At 32.6% G+C, this 22,898-nt stretch overlaps 4 protein-coding genes across 6 annotated transcripts; 1 reads left to right on the top strand and 3 right to left on the bottom strand.

Annotated features, from left to right (window-relative positions):
* Window positions 1–1,483: 1,483 nt before the first annotated feature.
* LOC100644862 (synaptic vesicle glycoprotein 2B) lies at window positions 1,484–15,636 on the bottom strand. 3 transcript variants are annotated; one of them, XM_003400632.3, is made up of 11 exons: window positions 14,633–15,636; window positions 10,229–10,511; window positions 8,865–9,012; window positions 8,610–8,790; window positions 8,207–8,528; window positions 7,950–8,108; window positions 7,792–7,880; window positions 6,776–6,940; window positions 6,587–6,706; window positions 6,126–6,509; window positions 1,484–6,036 (listed from the first exon to the last, which is right to left on the bottom strand). In XM_003400632.3, the coding sequence occupies exons 2-11, from the start codon at window positions 10,493–10,495 to the stop codon at window positions 5,856–5,858; spliced, it is 2,016 nt and encodes a 671-aa protein (XP_003400680.1). In that variant the 5' UTR covers window positions 10,496–10,511; window positions 14,633–15,636; the 3' UTR covers window positions 1,484–5,855. The 3 variants fall into 3 exon arrangements, with proteins under 3 accessions (XP_003400680.1, XP_012171505.1, XP_012171507.1); XM_012316115.3 differs by lacking the exon at window positions 14,633–15,636 and adding an exon at window positions 13,411–13,709; XM_012316117.3 differs by lacking the exons at window positions 10,229–10,511; window positions 14,633–15,636 and adding an exon at window positions 9,246–9,493.
* Window positions 15,637–16,042: 406 nt separating this feature from the next.
* LOC100645218 (E3 ubiquitin-protein ligase RNF113A) lies at window positions 16,043–17,546 on the bottom strand. The gene is made up of 6 exons (XM_003400635.4): window positions 17,411–17,546; window positions 17,195–17,268; window positions 16,873–17,076; window positions 16,583–16,799; window positions 16,308–16,500; window positions 16,043–16,239 (listed from the first exon to the last, which is right to left on the bottom strand). The coding sequence occupies exons 1-6, from the start codon at window positions 17,520–17,522 to the stop codon at window positions 16,062–16,064; spliced, it is 978 nt and encodes a 325-aa protein (XP_003400683.1). The 5' UTR covers window positions 17,523–17,546; the 3' UTR covers window positions 16,043–16,061.
* On the top strand, window positions 17,546–20,872 carry LOC100645099 (origin recognition complex subunit 4). The gene is made up of 6 exons (XM_003400634.4): window positions 17,546–17,687; window positions 17,919–18,144; window positions 18,225–18,551; window positions 18,623–19,120; window positions 19,188–19,340; window positions 19,435–20,872. Exons 2-6 carry the CDS (start codon window positions 17,929–17,931, stop codon window positions 19,594–19,596), a joined length of 1,356 nt encoding a protein of 451 aa, XP_003400682.2. The 5' UTR covers window positions 17,546–17,687; window positions 17,919–17,928; the 3' UTR covers window positions 19,597–20,872.
* On the bottom strand, window positions 20,309–22,872 carry LOC100650937 (putative ammonium transporter 3). The gene is made up of 11 exons (XM_003400598.3): window positions 22,596–22,872; window positions 22,253–22,538; window positions 22,034–22,191; window positions 21,855–21,966; window positions 21,571–21,776; window positions 21,361–21,492; window positions 21,185–21,280; window positions 21,031–21,119; window positions 20,859–20,948; window positions 20,679–20,766; window positions 20,309–20,616 (listed from the first exon to the last, which is right to left on the bottom strand). Exons 1-11 carry the CDS (start codon window positions 22,732–22,734, stop codon window positions 20,456–20,458), a joined length of 1,557 nt encoding a protein of 518 aa, XP_003400646.2. The 5' UTR covers window positions 22,735–22,872; the 3' UTR covers window positions 20,309–20,455.
* Between the last annotated feature and the right edge of the window lie 26 nt (window positions 22,873–22,898).

The following is a 22,898-nucleotide window of genomic DNA, read 5'->3' on the forward strand; positions in this document are numbered from 1 at the left end:
ATGACTTTGGTTTATTTGTTGCATTATACAAAAATTACATAAAATGGAACGATAATTCTATGCAGATTAATGCAAGGTGATTGAGTAAAAAGTGCGACAAGGGGAAAAGAGATTGAACGTTAAGAGACGGCTGGAGAAGAGAACGCTAAGAGACAGGAGGGAGGGGCAAAGGATAGAGAACGTGGAGGTAGAAGAAGAACAAGAAGTGAAAACATTTAAACGAAGGAGGCCTTCGTATTATTGCTACGGGAGGAGGACCTGTGTTGCGAGAGAGGCGGGAACATGCCTAACGATTTGAATACCAAATCGCTGCTCTTGTGCAATTCCTTTGCCTTTTTTTTATTCCCTCCCAGTCCCTACGACCTCTTCACATCTACCTGCGTGCCTCGCGTATTTTTAGGCATGACACGCTTTCTTTGTGCCGTCCGGGGCTCTGTTGCAAAAAGAGCTCCCTCGAAAGACCTGCATATGCCAACAAGATTGACTTTTCCTTTATGGCCAATCGCATGGAAAACGAAATAATAATTGGTATAATTGAATTTAAAGACAAAGTGATTAAACTTGAAAAAGGAAAATATACCTGACAGGTTATTTTCATAAAAGAATTTATTTCGAATATGACATAACACGAAAAAGTACATAAGGAAAATTCGCGTAGCAAAATACTTACGAGATGAGGATGTGATGTTTGTTTCCACGGGACAGAGTAACTTGATTTAGCCTCTCCTAGGCTTTGTCTGTATATAAAGAACGGAGACATAGCCTAGAATAGGTTAGGTCAGGGCTCGTTCGACACGATTATCTTCGTACTACTCTTCTTATGTCGAGGACACACGCAAGGTCAAGCTCAAGGTCAATAATCGGCAGGAAATATCAAGGGAACGTTGCAGGTATAGACAATACTTCTTTAAACATTTGCATCTACTACAATTAATAATGATTTGTCTGGTTTCTAACTAATAATTATTGAAAGTATAAACTATTGTTCTGCATTATACGTTTGTCTTGTTTATAAAAGAGTAATTATTTGTACCTTATTAACTAGCCACGATGTATGATACATTTATGTGTTTTAATAATCCTCCATATTTGTTTTGTGGGAGAATTAAAAAATTGTTATTAATAAAATTGATCGATAAATGACTTTCTTCAAAACCTGTCGTCGATATAGAAGAAAATATTCTCTATACCGACATATCGATTCTTTACCTTTTTCCATCGATACAAATGGCGGATCAGCAACAACTATAGTTACAATCTCCCGCTAACTTTTGTATAGTTTAAAATCGTCTGAAAAATTAGAGAAAGAATTATTGCAATTATGAGGTAAGTAATCATTCAATAAATATGATTGAACAAATCGAACTTACTTCATCTGTTCCCGTCGTCTATTCTCTTATTTATTGAATTGTTGATATAATAGAAAAAGAAACTTAATAAGTAGAAGGTTAACATACACATATCGGTAATAAATTCACTCCAATCGCTTCAAATATATTTTTTACTAACTTAAAAAGCTGAGCGAGTACAGGATATGATGAATTTGGATTTCCATATTCGACTATTTCTGAATATTTCGGTCAATTCTGATAGAATTACAGTAGAATAAAAGACATACATATACATACATAGTATCTGGATACCGTCCAATTCGATTTTCGAATTGCAACTGCTCGCATCTTTTTTTCGAATACTTCCTTCATGATTCCTTTAAATAATTCTAAACATATCTATGTTCGTCAATATTATAAAAAAAAATAATATTGAAGTTCTCTCGAAACCTGATGTCCTTTTTTTAATTATGCAAGTTATGTTGATTCGAGAGATCGAATTGAATTGAAATGTCTGAGCCATACATGACATTGATAACAATGATAATTATTATGACAGTTAATATTACGAATAATTTACTACATATTGCCATGAAATTTGCAAGAGCATGTTGACTTTTTTCTTACAAATTATATACAAATTTTTGTCGTAAAATGAGTGTTCTAAAAGTATTGCGAGATAAATATATATATATACTTTAAACTATAATTGCGACCGTTTCAACAATTGTTTTTTTTTTTCTTTTTTACATATGTATTGCTGTAATACCAATTAATCGATTCATTATTAATTCCGCATACGTATCTCGTACAAAGCATCGAATCATTCTATTCTATTACATTCTGTTGTTGGGTCCCTCGAAAAAAAGCTACTCAAAAGATCGCAGCCATTGTCATATTCGAGAAAATAAAGCTGTCAGAAATGCCTTTAAAAAATATGCAAATGACTTCTCCAACTTAGGTCCGTGTAATATCCAAAAAAGCAATTCAAATATTAGAATGTTTCGTATACAAAAAATTAAATACTTTTACTCGTACTAAAAAAAGGAAAGAATTGTTTTTGTGTTGTGAATGTACTAAAGCATAGAAAAAGAATAAATTTTTAATGCAACTGCTCAAATGTTTAAGGGAAAAGTTACTTAATTATTTTGAGTCTATCTTATAATTAACAGTCTCTATTAAATCGACTGAATGTTCTATATAAGTGTTCAAACAGATGTTCTAGCACGTAATACTCTCGCTACTGTTTCAAATTAATATTTCTTAATGAGTCAAGGTATTAGCAAATATTGTATTGTAATTTACTTTTTTTAAGTACTGGTTGCATAATTTGATGAATATTATCTTTCATTCATAATAATGACTGAAATTGTTCATATGCGACCAACAAACCAATTGTGAAAACATCAATGAGTTATGCAAAACAGGTATAGATTAAAAACGCTACATATAAATATTATAATTTGCAATTTAGTACGATGAATGTCTTTTTTGGAAAGTGAAAATAAAGATTGCAATTGTTTTATTCTGAAACAGAATCAAGTGCTTATTAAAATGTCGTAGAATTTGAATTTCTTCCTTTCTATCACTGGACGATATATTCATGTCTTTCTAATTAATTAAATATTACACATTTAAAAGTTAAAAAAAACAGTCTATGTTGTAAAAACAAACCAAAGATACGGCGATTATCAACTGATCCTTATTTTCAGTCTGTATAAAATAAAATAAGGGGATAAAATATCTACTGTAAAATATACTACCAAGTACAGAAGAAAACACTGTACGCTGATGATATAATATCTCCGCATAATGTAATGCAGTAATTAAAAAACTGGATATCTTACTAATTAATTTTTCACAAAGTCAGTTCTCCATATATAATAAAATAAGGAAAACATTCGTTTATGTTTGTGCAGTTATCCAACAAGATAAAAATAATAATTATACTTAACCATACAACATTGCACTAAATATCACTCGAATAACTTTCACGAGTATTTTCCATGTTAAAACACATTCTAACGCAATTACATTGTTCGATCCGCTGATAATCAATCCGTGTGCTGATAATCAATCGTATTCGCTAAAAGAAATCCTCAACTTTCAATGACTATTTAGCAGTTTCCTTGTATACGTATACCGCTATTTTACCGACTTGAAATTTCATCATTACGATTTCTGGTACACATTTCTAAATACGTTTAGTTGATAATCTAATTAAAGCCTACGAATCTAAAGTGCTCGTTCATAAGTGATATGTCGATTAAAATATATTATCTACGGGCGATGATGAATTTAATAGTGTAGCAGTATAGATTTAATCATATGAAACCGTATGTGCTGGCAAGCTTTTTTAACAAAGATTTCTTTGGAAACCTTCTACGATAATCAGTTATAAATCTACCAACTTTGATATTATATCGTCTCAAAATCAAAGACGCTTAAAACATTTAATTCTATGAACATAAGTCTACTGTTTCAAATGCAAAAAATTATTCTATTCATACAAGTAATTAATTTTATGCACTGCAATGCCAGCACAGGCTTGTTTCACTGTCAAGTTCACAAATACAATTTGCGGAAGTAGGAACGAGCAGCATTACTTGTAGACACTAAAATTACCACGTTGTTGCTTCGTGATAAAAGATAGAATTGTTATACGAAAACTTGTGCGAGTAATAAAACAATTTTAATTTGCGCACGTTTCTACTTCTTGTTAAATGACGAAATAGCTATAGCGCTCGATTTATAACATTAACATCTTATTTTTTTTTGGTGTTTTTAAATTAGATGCCAACAATTTGATATGAAAAATTCACTAACCATGATGGGACGTAGATTTTTATGTGATTAAGTTTGCCAACAGCAGTTTGTATTTATCTCACTAATAAACTTCCTTAAATATTTAGTAATATATTTTAAGTTTCGATAAGATTGAGATATCTCAATAGTCATAAAACTTATTTTATGTTCTTATTGCCTAAAAATAGTTATCCGTTCTGAGGAACCAGTATTTTTTTCAGCTTTGGCATGTCATCACGGCCTCTTTCCCGCAATGACAGTAAAATTCTAGCCAAGTATTTGCAAAATGCAATTAGCGATCTTTACAATTAAGATGATATTAGTGTACATTCATGATTTTGTAGAAAATAATGTCATCTACTTCGGTTACAAGTGTTAGAAAGATTGACGCATTTTTCTTTTTATAGTTTATTCGTATTTTGTAAGCTTAAAGATGATTAAAAGTTGACTAGAGGCGATAATCTCTCGGATTTATAATAAACGAAGCTAAAGCTTCTATCTCTCGAGTTCAAAGTCTTCAGTTTGAGGGAATTTAAGATTCGAACGGCAGCATTTACATGAATTACATGGATAATGCCTCTTAGCCGAGTCTAGCGTCTAGAGTGAATGTAAGCTGCTTGATGCTGTTGAAAAGCAAAAGTACCGAATATGTCTTTTTTCGATTATTTTCCCTTCACAGTAGAAAGAATTTAATATTATTTGATTCGAGGTTCCCTATCTACCTCCTTAGAATATATATGTATACATATATATTTAATTTCTCAAATGGCAAAAGCGTATACAGCAATAGTAAATATAAAAATTTCCACGATACTGTCCTTGGCAAACTTTCTCGATCGAATTGCTTAGAATGTAATAATTTTGGGATCATGCATAATCTCTCTAATCTAATTATAAACAAAAGTAAGATCTATGCACTATGAATAACATTCCATATTTTTCTATTCTGAATATTCAAATGCATTTTTAGTAAGCAAAATTATTTAGTGTTTAATTTTCTTGTTATGTGTTGACGTATCAGTATGGATGACAACTTCCACTCTTAACATCCATTACAATTGACACGTTTCATGGCTATTGCCTTATTAAAATAGCTTTATAAACATATGTGCATCTTACGACTTCTTTTTTATAGAAAATGAGTCGTATAATGGCTTTGAAATTAGATGGAGTGAAATCTCGGAATACAAGATCTACATGAGGTTTCATGTAACATGATTTAAATATTAAATCTCCGTACGTCCTTTGTCTTTTTTTCCTAAGATCTTTCTGCTATAACAATAACCTTCGTCATCGCTTAAAACACATGTATTAAAATCTTGTAGAAAGTCCATATCCTAGCGTACGAGACGGCTACTCTTTAACATCTGTGCGCTTTAAATACTCAAATATTTGTGTCAACCACAATTTATCGTTCCATTTACTAGTTTAGGATATGTCACTTTGTACGAAGGCGCACTTCAAAAGAAAAGCATTAGTTGTTAAATTTGCAAATTCAAAAGTTTGCACTTGTTCAGGACGTTTCACCTTATATAATTTTCGTCCAAGCGTTTCTGATAGAAACCGAACTTTAGGATTTCATAACGAATCACGAGATTTTCCATATCATGTGAAAATATTGAATAAAAACATTAGCGCAGTTCACAAGTGATCCATTAAAATACAAATTAAAAACGTCTTTTATACGGCATCTGAGTTTTTCCCACTTACTGGCAATCCTTATAAAAAAACTGTATGAGTGTGAGGCAATTTGAATGTTGCGACACTAGCTACTAATAACGGTAATGCAGTTAACAGTGCAGGCGCAACTAGAGGTGCGCCAACTAAAGTTTTATAAGTTGTAGTTCCTATTAAACCACATAGCCTTATAACACCTGCTATAAAACCGAAACCAGTACACCTATAAAATCGATATATCTTACTATTAGTTCATTTTTTATTTAAATATATATTTTATTTGAATGAAATAATAATCAAAACGAAATTTACCTTAAATGAGTAGGGAAGCTCTCAACTGTAACCAAGGTAAGAGACGTCCAAGCAATAGCAAACACTGCCATAAAACCACCTTCGAAGCCAAGCACTGCAGAACTATTTGTGCCCACTAGAATTAAACACAGAGCAGCTACTGATGAGAGGAATAATGAAATACCAATCATTTTTGGCCGTTCAAGCACAGTGAGTGCTAATCCTGCTAAAATAGCAGCAGGCACGAAGGCCAATTGAGCAACGAGATGGCCATGTAAAGCTTCTTCTATGTAAATGTTATAATCCAAATCGAGAGTCGGGCAGGGACCGCTTAAACTTAATTCCGTATTATTTTCCAACTTACATCTCGTAAAGACTTGTGCGGATAGATCTGTATCTACAAATCTAAAAGCCATAGACAATCATTATTTTATATCAAGAAAGGAGTACTATTGTTGAATAATAGCATTCTGAATACATACTTCGAGTGTACAATAACACTGTCTGTAAAATGAGTTTTACTAGACTTTATGCTACTGAATTCTACAGATTGAAAAGTACAATTATCGAAATCTACGTGACTGAATACCATTTTAGTGAATCTGAAACACAAATGCTCATATACAATTTAGTTCAATATTATTTCACAAACTTTTTTCATAACTACTTACTTGCAATTTAAAAATGTCGAATCTTTGTATTGACAATTCTCTAAAGAGCCATTGAATATTTGATGTTTATATTCTTTCCCGAAAATTTTTATTGTGTGAGCTTTATATTCCGTGGCGCGTATAAGTTTGAGATACTCAGGACACCACACCATAAGGCCATATAGTCTAAAGTAATCATAATATTGTAGTATCGTAGTATAATATTGTAAACAAGTGGTTGCTAAGGTGCGAATTATAAACAAGTGGTTGCTGAGCATGTGCACAGTGGGGCTAAGATAAGAGATATGAAGCTAAGACAGAAGACAAGGGGTTGCTAGGGGACGATAAACGAATTAACAGCAGTATGAGTTGAGAGGTCAGAGAGTGCGGATTGCGTTCTCGAGATAGTGTTGTTAGCGTTGTTAAGAGAGAGTTGAATTTGTATTGACGAGAATTGTTAATTAATTATCTAGTTGTTTTAATTATTCTACGTTTGTTGCAATTAGTTCATGTTTAGTAACCATTGTTTTCTGTTTAATTAACATCTGTTTAATCCACTTATCATTAATAAACTAAACATAATTACTTACGATACTACAATTGGGGACTCGTGGCGGGATTGAACAAGACAGAAAACGAGACGTTTAACAGAACTATTCGTGTAGAAATTGTGAAATTGTGTTGAAATCGAGTTGAATCATTATCAATGATGGCAAGCGTTAAAGATGAACTTTGCACATCTGGGGGCAGATGTGATTGTCAGGTGTGGCTGAATGTAGTATCGTGGACGAGGGGCCTGGGGGGTGTCGCGCGGATTGTAAACAAGCGGTTGCTGAGATGCGAATTATAAACAAGCGGTTGCTGAGCATGTGCGTAATGGGGCTAAGACAAGAGATATGAGGCTAAGACAAAAAACAAGGGGACTAGGACAGCAAGACATCGTTGCTAGAGGACGATAAACGAATTAACAGCAGTATTTACGATACTACAATATTATAAAACAAACAATTACTGACATGTTTAATGAAAATACATACCCAAATGATACAGTTGACCAAATAATTATAAGCACTATCGTGACGCGCAAATGAGGCGATACAAATAATTCCAGGAAAGAATTCCAAAACTAGAAATTCAATAAAAATTAATATTAGTTTCCAAAGATGTAAGATAAAAAATATGCAAATATTCATACCACTTCAATAGAATAAATTATATCAGCCAAAACACTAGTATGATTAGTAGGAGATGGAGGTGCCAAACCACGAGGCCTTTTAGTTGGAAGCTCTAATTCAGAAAGTTGATATTGCGCACCTGTTGCACCTTTCCGCGTGTTATTCTTTTTGTATATTTTCTAAAAAAGTACATCAGTTTCAATCAACTTTTTTATCTTATTACATTGCTTATCTCTTATTACACATACTTATCTTATACATAGATATAAAAAAATACCTGGTAAACCATCATTGCTTCTACATCTCTGCCTGCTTCTACCAAATATCTTGTACTTTCTGGTAGGAAAATGAGCCCGACAGTAGAGCATAATGCAGGTAAACAACAAAGTAAAAGGAAGAGATGCCAAGCACTGAAGTGTTCTTTGTTTTCAAGAACTACCATTTCTCCAGTTGTAGGAACCACCGCCCATGCTAGAAGAGCTGCATATACACCTCCCAGTGCTCCTGCTGCCACTAATAAGCCAATCCATCTACTCCTGCTTAATCTTGGACAACATTCTGCGAGATATGCAAATGCTAGTGGTAAAGATCCCCCTACTCTGTGGTGAAATAAGATATACAGTTCATTTCAAATAATCTTAAAGTATACCTAAATACAAAAAAAGATAGGAATTCCTTACCCAATTGCAGAACAAAATCTAGCACACATAAATGTTCCATAAGTTGGCATAAAAGTGGCTACACCACTAAATACAGCATGAACAGACATTGCAGACAATAAAGATCTGCGTCTACCAATCCTGTCTCCTAAACCGCCCCAAAATAATCCTCCTAGTGCAAGACCCATTAAAGTAATATTGCCTAAAATAAAAAGATGCGAGGATATTTATCTAGAAGCATATACATTGTAAGAAGGGGTAAAAATAAAAACTAACTGAGCCATCCTTTTTCATTATCTTCAATACATAGTTCAACCTCTGCACTTGGCAAAATATATGGTACAACAAAAAATTCTACAGTATCTGCTGCAAGACTCAAGCCTGTGCACAAAGCAGCCAATACTTGGAAGTAACCAACACCAGCCTGAAAAACAATTAACATGTTAATAGTTTATTATACAAGAATGACACAAATGACAATATATAAATATTACTAAACAATGTACAATACAATACAATAAATAGGCAGTTATTTTGTACTATTGTTTATTAAATTCATTTGAATAACACAAATAAAATATATAAATTGAAATGTCTACAATTGATTAAAATATAGGTGTAACCTCCAAATAAATTATGGAAAACAAATGTATTTACTGGGAAATCATTCAGATAGCCCGGTATCTCTTTCGACTCATATTTTGCCTTTACAATCGATTCATCTAAAACTTCATCCATGTTGAAACTCTAAAAAAGTTTTAAACACTGGCAGTGAAAGGGTAATTAAACAGCTAAAGAAATTAACTCGGCTAAAAAGGACGCCATTTACTATAGGTTATGTTTTTGTTGTTCGATTAACCAAAGTTTAATATTTTATTTCGATATGTCGAAAAAGATGCAGCAGCCAATGTACATACAGATTTCAAATTTGTATGAGCTCATTGGCCTGTAACTACGCTTCGTACTTTGGAAAAAATATTCTAAAAATTGATTAATCGATAATCGATGCTTCGATATCTTTCGATAATCGCAATTTGCTTACGATTGTAATTCAAATTTTAGTTACGTAGAAGTTTCCAGAGCAATTGGTGGCAAAATTCTTCGAACTTCGTGATTTTTTTATTAATTTTATCGCTTACAATATAGATAAAATTGCTTGTTATCGTGAATATGTGAAGTGAAGTGTGAACACAGCGCTAATTTAATATTGTACGAACAAAATTGCATTAAATGTCTTGTAATTGGAAATAGACACTCTAAGATTAAGGATCGGTGATGCAACTTATCTATCATAGATTCTTCTTTCTCGAGAAAAGAAGGCTTTAAAACGAGAATTTAATAAGAAATTGTATAATCAACATAACGTTCACTCGAAATGATATCGATTTTTCATTTCAACATAGCTATTATCCAACTATGATTCTCGAATTTTTATATTCCCCTATTTCAACAAACAAAATGACTCATAATTCTTCAAGGACTTTACGATAATATTGAAACAAGATCGATATTAATCATGAAAAAATACGTTTAACATAAATCTGATTCGATAAACGTTAAAGGATAAGTTCACAATGTTCGAACAACGAATTATTCAAAGTGATGTAAATGAGAAAGAGTAGAAGTAAAATCGTATATACCTGTTTGATAGCATCTTCGTGAAACTGTGCTAAAAGTGTTGCATCGGTGGTCGAGTCAATGAGATCATGCTCAGCGGAATCGGCTGAACCCGCGTTCGCACCTGCGGTGTTCGTATTCGTCGATTGAGACGTCATCTCCTCAGTGTATAATCCTCCTCTACTGGTCAACGTGCGTTCTCCAGTTCCGGATATCGTGCCACCGCTGGAAGATACGGGTCCACCCCCGCTGCCAACGAGCCACTGGCTTTCCTCCTCCGACGAGGGCATCACTGCCACAAACCATCTGCAACATCGTCAACGGCCTATTACTCCACGTAAACAACAACAAACGTATGAATTTATTACAGCATTTATTACAAGTTTTTAGATTTCTTTCGACTTATTTCGATATTTATATACATAAATGAAGAAATGGAATTTAAGCAGAAAATTTCAGATAATTACTATGTTTTAGATATTTTTATATTTTTATATGTTATGTGCATTCTATACATTTTGCATTGAAAGTTTTCTGTAAATATATAGACATCCGCAGTTTATCTAGATTACCATTAACATTAGATCTATCAGCAACTAAACTATAAACATTGTACCGAGAGGTTATAATGAAATGAACACTGTTAGAACTTCATTACAACATCTATTGATGTTTAGTAATAATCGAATGCTTTTCACTCGTTGAATTTTTCAATTTCATTTTCAATGAATTTAAACAATAGGTACCCTAATACTTATGTCCACAAATCCGCATGGAAAAATACAAATAACGCAAGGGAAAACACATTTACCTATATACTTAATAAATATCATTAGAAGTCCTTAAAAATTGTTGTCGCAAATCTATAAAATTACTACGAAAAATCACTACAAATTAGTACTAGTATTAACGTCGAAAATAGTTGTCCTGGTGTTATTTTCAAAATTAATTATTAATAATTCTATAGAATATGGAGGATCTCTTCTTTCTTCTGAAAAACACGTTAATGCATAAAGGAACGAGATACCACAACTTTCACAGTTTCATAGTGCTAAAAGGATGTTCGTCTGACGTAAAGAAAGACTTTCGAAGACGTTAGAAAAATCTTATTTATACGTAATAATATTCATCCTGCGTCAATGATGACGACGTCATTAAAGGTCGGCATCGAAGCATGCATTTTTCGTAGGCATTTATTATCACGGTTAGACGGGTTCGGAACGTGTCATCAAACACATACGTCGACACGCTAATTTATCGATTCGTGTTCACTCATACAAGTCGATCAGATGCACGCCTACGAATAACGCTCTCTAATAGGGTCTGCACTGCACGTAGCTTTATTTAAATATACACAACTACACATGTCAACCTTGCGTCAACGTCGACGAGGTGGGCATTGTTAACTATAATGGAGTCTACGTTTCCGCAACCTTTTGTATCTCTTCTTTGACATTTTTCTCGCTTTTTTCCCCTTATCTCTTTTTTCCAGCACAGCAATATATCTCCCCTCCCACGCGTTTACTTCTCCTTCTCTTATTTTCATTCACTTTCCTCGCCGATAGATGATTAATTGATAGAAACAAAAAGAGGAAAACATTTGGCAAAATCTGCGAGTGTAGAAGTTTGAATGTATGGAATATCAATACGTATTTTTGATTTTAGTATAGTTGAGGGATTTAAAAAAAGAAGCGACGAACGAATGAAGGATCGAACATTGCGAAGAATTAAATAATTAAAAAATTAAAACTGTAAATAACGTGAAAAATGTAAACAGGGCAACTTAATTTACAGTAACGATATGTAATTAAATATTATTTTGTAGAATCAGATAGTTTAGATATGAAAAGATATTCCATAATTTAGTACTTTTGGTACTTCATTTCGCTGAAGTAGAAGAAAATGTTGTTAAAAACTTTGGAATTTCCTTTCGTACAACTACGATATTAAAATCAAAGCTCGGTAATACCACGTGGACTTAAAAAATCATACGTTACAATAATTCTCTAGATAAATATAGATCTCTATATAAATAGCATTTATCATTCCTTGTATTTACCATGCACGCGAAAAAAAATATGTTGGCTACATTTATATCATTTTCCAACTGAATTATTTTTAGTGGTTCTACAAATCGAGACAGTTAAAATATTCATACGCGTATATAGATCTAACCGTCTATAACTTGCATCGTTGAAACTTACACAGGACATAAATTTATAATTTTCGTTGATCGTGCTACATCGTGTTCGGACATGGAACAATCACTTAATAAACGTCAATGAGAATACGGAATATGTATAATACACGCGATATTTGTTCATTCTCCTATACTTAATCGTTCGAAATTTATGAGACAATAGCATTCTTTTATACCTTTATACCGTTTGATACCGTATGTTTGGTGCTTATTAAACATTTAGCAAGTTGCAATTATCACGAGAAAATATTCCTATTACGAAATTCTATGTAATTAAACGTTCGATGCAGTAGGAAGTTAACGAACACTACTTGTCAATCAAATTACGAAATGTTCGAGAAAGGTAAATATTTGTCAACACTTTCATGATAAAACAAGCCATATCTATCTATACGTACGTTCAATTTACATGCCGTGTGTGAATTTCATAAAAACGAAACAGATACAAGGATTTCAAACAAATTAAGAGACACATCAAAATTCTTCTCTTAATTCCTTTATGTTCTGTTGCGTGTGCTTAATACTGTACTTTAATAAATAATCAATCAACGATCAATGTATTTGTCTTCGGTAAAACTGATTTTAAACGTAAGTGTATTACAAAACCATCCGAAACAATTTAGTTCTACCACCAACAATTAGTAAACAATTTTCCCCACAGGCCATTAATTATTTATTAATTAAACGATAAATGTATTTGCGCTGGGTAAAACAGCTTTTAAATTTTGATATATTCCTTATGAAACAAGATTCATAATACGAAACAAGATTCTTCGCAAGCTATTAGTTATTAAGTAACTAAACGATAAGCGTATTTGTCTTTGTTAAAACTAATTTTAAATTCAATATTACTTCTTCGAAAACCTCTTTGAAAACGAATATTTCTAACACGAATAATTAATAAAAATGCAATTTTTCTCTAGCATATTTCTAAAAACATTCGCTTCTAATCGGTCTTTAAAAAAAAAGTAAAACTTTGTTAAATGAAACGTTCAATTTCCTCACCGATGAAGAAAATATGGAAAAGCTCCTTCTCTTTTTTGAAATCCTAGATTAGATCGTAAGCCCCTTTGTTACATGACATGTATACGTACATACGCGTATATTTTCTGCTGAACGGACTAATGTCATCTAAATGTTTCCTAACACGAATTCTAGCAGTGTAGGGTCCACTGTTACGATTACGCGAATATCGTGTTGGTACCCAACGGATAGGAAACAGAAGCCGTGGCCGCCTGGCGACGTATTCCAACCAGCACTCGTTGAATTTCTGTAGCACTTATGACGCATGACAGAAAATTTCGCGAATCTCGTCGGATATCGCGCGGCCAGTCTCTGACTGTTGTAAGCACCCTACTCGGTTTGCTTTAATATTCGCATGGATACGTCGTCGTCCGTGCGCAACATACATAAATCGCCATGATACGCACAGAGATAAATATGTCGACAGTAATCGTATTTAATTGATGATTAGGGGATACAGTGAGTCACAAATTTACTCACACAAATCCAAAATAGTGAGAAAATTATTGTTATAACTATCGCAAGTTAGTAAATAGTCTACCTGAAGTATTAGATATAAGAATGATTGGGAACTGAGAAATGGTGTAATAGGTTTGATATTTGATTCCGCTACGTTTCTTTCGGTCATCTTAGATCCAATTATACGTTTCTGACATAAACAAGATATCTTCACACAATGTGTGACAAAAGTCTTATTGTTATGCATGATTTCTCGTTTTAGGAATTTAAACATTACCAATTCTTTTTGTTTGCTCAAATGAGATCAGAGATGATTATTTAGGAAATAATAGTAAAACAGTAGTAAGACAAAAAGCTTATTTTAGCAAACGTTCATTTTATCAGAGTAATCACTTTTATAAAGCGTACCAACGATTTTACGACGTGGAAATAGGTATAAAATTATTATAACACGTTTCTCTGTTTGTTGTCTCACAATCAGAGTCAAATTACTATATTTCCAAATAAGGAAACGTATTATGTATGCCTAAGTATTAAAATCTCTTTTGTTTTCTTATTATTTTCTACACTTTTGTAACATTCTCGAGTAATTTTGTAACTCACTGTACGTGTACAGTGTACAGAATTCGCGGTGTATATTTCTTGTCATGCATGTCTACGTATGTAAATTTCAATGAGAACCCGACTAGGTGTTCGTACATTAAAATAACTCATTTCAACGGTGTAGCACTCTTTGTCGTATTACCTGGTTAATAGAAGATTTCCGCGAAATTTAACTCCTTCCGCACGTTCCTTTTACCGGCTAGTTTCTCCATCACTTGATTTCCTAACCGCTGTTCAACGACAATTAACACGTTGAATCCAAAACATTGGTCGTTGATCGTCCACTTATCGATTTTACATAAGATCAAACCAATTGTTCATTCGTTAAAGACGATGGGCCTGCGATATACACTCGCTTCACGGTTGCACGATAAAATATTCGTAGGTTTGAAATGGAAGCCGTTATCGGTATTTTTGTATCAGTTGTCTCTGAAGAAACTGTGACAACAGCTGTTTACCGCGTATACAACATTATGCGTGTAAAGTGCAATTCCTCGTCATGTTCGTATCACTGTATAGTATGATGATGTGTCCTAGGAACGTCTTGATACCAAACGGTGGTTGAAATAATATTAGTGTCTAATTCGAATTTCATTTAGTTCAAAATGGATTACTTGCACGAATTCGACCGATTATAATTCAATTACAATCTCGTGGTATTTGATTAATGTAACATTGTCTCAGCCACTGATATTAGCTCTATTTCAAGCCGGCAATTTCTCAAAAACGAATCTCCCACAGGAAAAAATTCACGTTAATTTAATCTTTTGAATCTATAATTAATTATGAAAAATCCACACTTTTATATTATGTTTATCAATTTATAAAAAAAATCATATTACGTTAAAAACCTCCGTTCTTTTGCGCGCGGCGTTTATGTCTTAGAAATCGATGATAGGACGGCAAGTCGCTGATACGAGAACCCCTCGAACCTTTCTCACGATAATGATTCGTTTTACAACTTCTTTATATCTCCACAATCTCACATTTATCGTTTAATATCCCGTTAGAATGGTTTCGTAATATTTGCATCCTGGTGTTAGACGTTTCTTCGATATCCGTAAAAAACAAGTAGCTTTGGTAACATTTCCACAGTATGAGACAAACAACACTGCGCGTGTATCGATTGAGGGAACAACTACGAGCAGCTAGAATCACCTTCGCTCTATATAGCGAAACCACCACTATACCTCCCCTCGATTCTTGTTCGACGTCAACTCGACGAGTGTTTGTGGAATGGCTCATACACTGAGGTCTTCCAAATCTAGACCCTTTGCTAGCAAGGGTTGTCGACCTATCCACTATCCATCTATGTTTATATACATATATTTCTTTCAATTTTTTCCTCCAGTTATGATTAAAATATTAAAACATATTATTTTTTAAATGATGGATGTTCCAGTATATTATTTTTCATGAATGGGTTTAAAATTAAACAGAAAGAAAATTTTTTTAGCTGAGTATGGCATATATCGTAGAGATCAATCCTTTTTCGCTTATAATTTATACATAAAAAATTGCAATCACTCGGTAAGAAATATATACTACTATGTCAAAAAATATATATTTTATTAATCATCAGAAATTTCATCATCCTCGACAGATTTTGCTTTCTCTTCCATTTTCGTCCGTGTAATTAGCTCCTTGGCTGGATTGAATACGCCGTTCGTCTGCACATTGCATATGTAACACCTTGTACTTTTCTTGTAGTGTTCTAAAGCACATTTCTCGCAGAAATAATGTTTGCATCTGAAAGAAAAATTCGTTTCACACATTCTACATCTAATTGATTTAGAAGATAGAATTTTGATATATACTTTGTAACAATAGGGTCTGTAAAACTACTTCGGCAAATAAAACATTTGAACGGCAACGTTTCTTCGTCGCTGTCGATTTCGTATTTTTTATCATCTTCGTCTCCGCTATTATTATATTCTCCTGTGGCAGCTTCTCTTTCTAGCTGCCAACCTAATTTGTAATCCGACCGGTCATGAAGAAATTTACAGCTATCTGAAATTGGAATGGAATGAAATAAGTACATAATAGAGTAAATAATAGATGTTTTAATAGCAAAGATTTTCGGTCTGTTTACCTCCAAAGCCACAAAAACCAGTTTCTTTATAATCTTTACATATGTCTGGCTGATAATCCCACCTAACGGTTGCTCTAAGATTAGATGGTGCTCTGATTGGTCCTTTGCGAACCATACCACTGGAAGCATTTCCAGCAGCTGTATCTTTCTTCTTATAATATTGAGCATAATTATTCAAGCCTCTATAAATCTTATCATCCTCTTTTCCTTCCAGTTCCTAAAACAAACAGATTGTCTTCTATGATATTGTTCTACCTTTGGATATTTTTGTATTGAATCTTTCTATTTACTTCATTTATTTTCTGAGCTTTCTCAAACAAAGCTTGAGCATCTTTGTCCTTCTCTGTTTCTGTTTCTAAGATTGCTGTCGCTCCTTGATCGCTTGGTCCTGCTGGCATAGGAGTTTTAGAACTCTTGTAAGACACTGTGACGCTTTCATCATCGCTACTACTGTTATCAATATGCCGTTGGTCCTTTAATTTCTTCGTATTAGTCTGTAAAATGCTGTATTTACAACAAATTCCCATTTTTGTTAACATTTGAATTTCATTGCACATTATAATCTATCTAATAATTGAAAGTAACCATTACATGATTCTATCTGATATTTACACTTTGTTTCATAGGATTATTATCATCCTGTTTCTTTTCCTTTTTGACCACTGTAGTTTCATCTTCGCTACTCTCTATTTAAAAATTAAGAAAAATATGTTATTATTCATGGGTACTGAACATAACCTATAGATAATACTAATCGAGTTTATATAATGAAATTACAATCTATTGGGACACTAGGACAAAAATCTGATGTTCTTTAAACGTACTTACCATCTTCATCATTCGCTGTTTTCCGTTTTCTGGCTGCAGTGCTCCGAATTTTTCTCCTTTTAAATAAAAACGTGCAGTTTTTCTTGTCTGTTTTAGATTCTGCGTCTTCCATATTTGTTTTGTAAACAACTTCGTCCAAGTGTCTCTATAATTTCAAGATTTAATATTTCACGAATATTTTAAAAATCTGTGAAAATACTATTTCGATTCTCAGTTTGACCAGTCGATAACGAATTTACTTAACTGAGTTAAATCCTTGAATAAGTACATTCTGAAGGTATTGTACACATCTTTCGCTAAAAAATTAATAGGTTATATTTGGCTAATCAGAGATGCTGTAGATTGTCAAAATCTACCTCAAATCTATACGAAACTGTAACATAAATGAAATTATGAATAAAATAATTTCATGGATAACATAAAAAGAAACTTGTTGTTTCATCATAACTTAATTTATAGAAAAAGCAATTTAACTAAAAATTAACTGTAAATTTTTGGCGCGTTTTAGAGAAACTAATATGAATAAAAAAAAAAATATGGCAATTGATTTTCAAGACAATATGATATTGTTAACCAGGAAATATTTAAAACGTAAGATTATGTGTCCTGAAACAAAGTTCAGGCATCATGTTAAGGAAAGAATGCATATATTAGAACTGTTAAAAAGAACAGTGGATATGGGTGAAAGTAATTCTGCTTTGTTGATTGGACCTAGGGGTAGTGGAAAAACAACAGTATGTTTTCTATTATTAGTTTCATTAGAAAATCATCACTTTTTAGTATTTCCTTTATATAGATCTTTACTTTTTTATAGTTGATAAACAGTATTTTAAAAGAATTGTCGTATGTAAAAAGTTTTAAAGAGAATGCATTGATAGTGAATCTTCATGGTCTTGTTCATACCGATGATCGGTTGGCTTTGAAAGATGCTACACGTCAAATGCAATTAGAAAATGTGGTTGGTGATAAAGTTTTTGGCTCATTTGCTGAAAATTTAACTTTTCTGCTTGATTGCTTAAAATCAGGTGATAAGAAACATTCTAAACCAGTCGTTTTCATACTAGATGAGTTTGACTTGTTTTGCCAACACCACAATCAAACTCTGTTGTATAACTTGTTTGATATTGCTCAATCTGCACAAGTAAGTGTAAAGTAGAGTTTTGTATTGATTTAGGATTGAGTTGAATATCAATTGAATGTTCATCTCTTCAGGCACCCATATGTGTAATTGGAATGACTTGTAGATTAGATGTTATAGAACTCTTAGAAAAAAGAGTTAAATCAAGATTTTCTCATCGGCAAATATTTTTGTTCCCTGGAGACATATCATCTTCAGAACAACCAACATCTGCTTTTGATGATCGTTTAAAACTTTTTCAACATCTTTTAAGTCTTCCTGATGATGAGAATGTAAATAGGATAGAATATCAATATGAAGATTGTACAATAGATCCACAGTTTGGATCTGTGTGGAATGAATACATAAAAGGTTTAGTTAGTAATACTACTATGGTGAATCTGTTAAAAAGACTGTACCAAATTGATGTTAGTGAAAGAAGTTTTAGAAACTTTTTAGCAATAGCTGTTTCTACATTGTCAGAGAAGCATCAAAGACTAGATGTAAATGATTTTGTAGAAGCAAGTAAGATGTTTTCTCAAGATGACAAGGTGCTAATGCTTGAGGGGTTGTCTGTATTAGAAATGTGTTTAGTAAGTGTATTTATTGCTCTCCTCCTTGGTATAGGATGTATTTCTGACAAACATGCTATTATTCTAGATAATTTCAATGAAACATGAAACAGAAATTTATGATGGAGAGCCATTTAATTTTGAAGCAATTTATAATCGTTATATAAAATTTGCTAATCAAAATTCTTCTATACAAACTGTTCAAAGGCCTGTTATTATGAAAGCATTTGAACATATTAAGGTAAGGGATGTAATAACAAAATAGGAGTAAAACAATGTTGTTCTTGTATTATCTGAATAGCTTATCATTTTCAAAACCATGCATATTTTCACAGAATTTGGAGTTTTTATTGCCAGTGAGTGGTATGAATTCAAAAGTTGAGAAAGAGTATCAATATTATAAATTCGTACTCACCTCACAACAAGTTGTAGAAGCTGTAAAAAATTATTCTGGATTACCAACAGAGATATCTCAATGGGCAGTAACTAACATGTAATCATTATGGATTATTTATAAAATTGCAGGTGCTAAAGAATTTTGCATTTGTAATGCATCACTCATTTGCAATTTTAACCAACGAGTATTTTATAGAATAAGTATGAGATTTGTATTTTTTAAAACACATTTTTTTTACTATAATTATTTATTTTAAAGAAGCAGCAGTTTGTTTCTTATGCTATATTTTGTGTAAGTGTCTTACACATGTATTCATTTCAAAAGTATATGTTTTTACATATATAAGAAACTATGCATATTAGTGTATTTAGTATTAAAAAAAAATATCAAGCATTTTATAAAAGCAACTATGGTATCTAATTAGATCACATGCTATCATGGCAAAAGGGTAGTTTGCATTTATATAGTATGGGATTAGCATAAGAGTATATATAGATTTAATATTTAATAACATCGAACAAAGTGAAAAAAATTAAATATTATTTTCTTGATGTCTATGTAATACATCTCTGTAACACAGTCTTCGAAAAGCAATTCCTGCCTATCATAGCATAAAAAACGTCCAATATTACGTCCTTGATAAATGAAGACAAGAAATAATTTTTCATAACAATATTTTATCTGAAACTTATAATAAAAAAGACTTCTATTTAGGTGCCATGCTATTAATCAGGTTATTCTATGTAGTTACAGTGTCTGTGATCTTTCAACAGGATTGTTCCCTATATGATAGCATCTATAATTCTCATTCATGTAGTTATGTAAGATTTTAATTATTTATCATAGATGGTATGATGTAACAGTACTGTGTAAAAGCGTTATAGCGTGTACGTGAATACATTTATATGTTTCTAATAAATCTGTCATCGTTATACAATGTTGGTAAACATTAGGAAACACTAATCTATCCAAGCGATGTTCGGCTTATTTTTATTGGTCAATGTAGTATCGGTAATCGTACTTAGTTTAGGACTCTTCGATAACTTTCTCCCAAGTAGAAGTTGTTTTCCATACTTCAGGCGATTTTTACGATTATATTTTTGAATGTACGAATCGTGACCTATTACAAATTAACTTGCGTAATTAATCGAGCAATAATATTTTAACTCAAATGTATCTTACCAGGATTAATTCCTACAGGATGCACGCTATTTAATTCGTGCTTTTGTGAAGCTGGTCGAAGAGCAGACATGGCTCTACTTATTCCTACCTAAAAGATATAATGCTACTATGCATAATCAATTTTATAATGTATACAATTTTTTAGCTATGAAGTATATATGTAATAGTTATAATAAAAACCTGTGGGTGTCGTATTCTATGTTCTACTAAATCTGCACCTAGAAGCTCATCATGAACACTCATTCTTATTGGTATAATTTTATTTATAGACTAGAAAAATGTAAAACGTTAAAAATTAAATAACGGATTTTAGTAAGGAAACATATTTTAAATAATATTTGATACAATTTACCCATAGCAAAATAATAGATACTGTGAAGCTCCAAAGTGTTAGGCATAAAATTACTAAACATTGCACACCTAACAAATATCCTCCTCCTCCTATAAGCAGAAAAATATCTCTGTAGAATTTGATCATTTCATAAGACAAATTTATCGTTGCAAACCTTTGAATAATCCTTTTCTTCCACTGGTAGTATCAAGAGGATACGGATTATCTGCAAATAAACCTATAGCAATAATACCCCAAATTCCACTTGCACCTACATGAAAGGAAAACTGGTCAATAAAATGAGAAATTAATAGAAAATAAAGTAGCAAAATTAAAAAGGAAAACTAAAACCATGTGTAGCACTGGCTCCAACAGGGTCATCAATATGCATTTTGTCAAAGAGGGGCATGGTAAAACATGTGATAAGAGCACCAACCATTCCGACAATTATGGCCTCCCAGGTCCTGAAAAGGAAACAACCACCTAACTGACTCTGTAAAGTTATTGTTAAGGTAGTAAATATCTTATTGAATACTTATAAGTACTTGTACTGAAATTCACCTGTAATCGCAACCAGTGAACCAAGAATGCCATTTATTTGACTTAGAATGTCAATCTTATCTGGGCCATTTAAGCTGAAGCCTAGCCCAACTAAACCACCCCCCATACTTGCTAGCATAGTGCAAACTGCTGCTTTAGCTGCATATTGCCATCGTTGTCCACTGACACCATATGTGCTACCACTGTTAAATGCTAACCAGCCCCACCTTATACAATTTTTGTATATTAATATATATCTGATAATCCAAATCTGTAAATGAGCCACAACTAATTATTTATTTTACCAAAGTACAAATAAGCCCATGATAGCATTGACTGGACATCCAAGAGGCAATGGATCAATTCCATTGTCATATCTGCCTACCCTTGGTCCCAACATAAGGGCACAAGCAAGTGCTATTATAAATTAATATCTTAGGTATTGATTAACAAGTTATCTCAAAAGAAGATGTTAATACTTTACCAGAGGTACCACCAACAAGATGCACTACCCCAGAACCAGCAATATCAACAGCACCCATTTTTTTCAAGAAACCTTGATCACCCCATATCCATCCTGCTGGTATGCAGTATACAATTGTATTTAAAAAGGAAAATAAACAGTATGCTTTGAAATTGCATCTGTAATCATGTAATATTCAATTAGAGTTAAAAAGCTTTATAGATTATTTTATATAATTACCGTTCAGCCATGGCACCACTAACAATGGTTGTTGAAGTGGTTGCAAAGCTTAATTGGAATAAAAATGCAGCACACTTTGGACCCATCAATACGTCTTCTATTGAAGGATCTATTAAAAATTCTCCAATACCAATAAAAGGATTATTAAACTTGCTTGTTCCGAAACTCGTTGCGAAACCAAATATCCAATAAGTTAAACCGCCGAGTACTATGTCGACCACATTCTTCATCATAATGTTGACTTCATTTTTTAAAGAGACACACCCAGATTCTAACATACCAAAACCTGAATAAACAAAAAATTAAACTTTTATATTTCTTGTGTTTTAATCTAGAACTTTACCCGTTTGCATAGTGAAAATTATAAAGGAATTCGTCACAATCCAATTACTGTCTTCTTGATTCAAATTATATGCAGAAGCCAAATATCTTTTTACAATTGAAGTATTTGTAATATTTGTTTCATAATTTCCCATTTCCATATTAGTTCAAGACTTCTCTCACCAAGAGAATGGCATTAACTAGATGTTATTTTCTATTTGACCGTCCCAGAATACAGTACTTCAGAGAAAAACATGTTAAAAATGAACGAACCACGACGAAAACATATTAACTATGAACGAGTTGCGGTTTCAGTCGTTTTCTC

Source organism: Bombus terrestris, chromosome 14, assembly GCF_910591885.1.
Source record: "Bombus terrestris chromosome 14, iyBomTerr1.2, whole genome shotgun sequence".
Classification (NCBI taxonomy): Eukaryota; Metazoa; Arthropoda; class Insecta; order Hymenoptera; family Apidae; genus Bombus; species Bombus terrestris.

Bases quoted from the DNA above. Each gene is read 5' to 3' on its own strand.
- LOC100645099 (XM_003400634.4), top strand. From the start codon at position 17,929: ATGAATAAAAAAAAAAATATGGCAATTGATTTTCAAGACAATATGATA. The intron at 18,145-18,224 runs GTATGTTTTCTA...ACTTTTTTATAG, and splicing joins GGGGTAGTGGAAAAACAACA to TTGATAAACAGTATTTTAAA. The intron at 18,552-18,622 runs GTAAGTGTAAAG...TCATCTCTTCAG, and splicing joins ATATTGCTCAATCTGCACAA to GCACCCATATGTGTAATTGG.
- LOC100650937 (XM_003400598.3), bottom strand. From the start codon at position 22,734: ATGGAAATGGGAAATTATGAAACAAATATTACAAATACTTCAATTGTA. The intron at 22,192-22,252 runs GTAATTATATAA...ACATGATTACAG, and splicing joins AGTGGTGCCATGGCTGAACG to ATGCAATTTCAAAGCATACT. The intron at 21,120-21,184 runs GTTTGCAACGAT...TTCTGCTTATAG, and splicing joins AAGAAAAGGATTATTCAAAG to GAGGAGGAGGATATTTGTTA.
- LOC100644862 (XM_003400632.3), bottom strand. From the start codon at position 10,495: ATGCCCTCGTCGGAGGAGGAAAGCCAGTGGCTCGTTGGCAGCGGGGGT. The intron at 8,529-8,609 runs GTAAGGAATTCC...ATTTCACCACAG, and splicing joins AGATTTTGTTCTGCAATTGG to AGTAGGGGGATCTTTACCAC. The intron at 6,707-6,775 runs GTAAGTAGTTAT...TTTGTGTTTCAG, and splicing joins TCGACATTTTTAAATTGCAA to ATTCACTAAAATGGTATTCA.
- LOC100645218 (XM_003400635.4), bottom strand. From the start codon at position 17,522: ATGGAAGACGCAGAATCTAAAACAGACAAGAAAAACTGCACGTTTTTA. The intron at 17,077-17,194 runs GTAAATATCAGA...AGCATTTTACAG, and splicing joins ATAATCCTATGAAACAAAGT to ACTAATACGAAGAAATTAAA. The intron at 16,240-16,307 runs GTATATATCAAA...TTTTTCTTTCAG, and splicing joins ACAGACCCTATTGTTACAAA to ATGCAAACATTATTTCTGCG.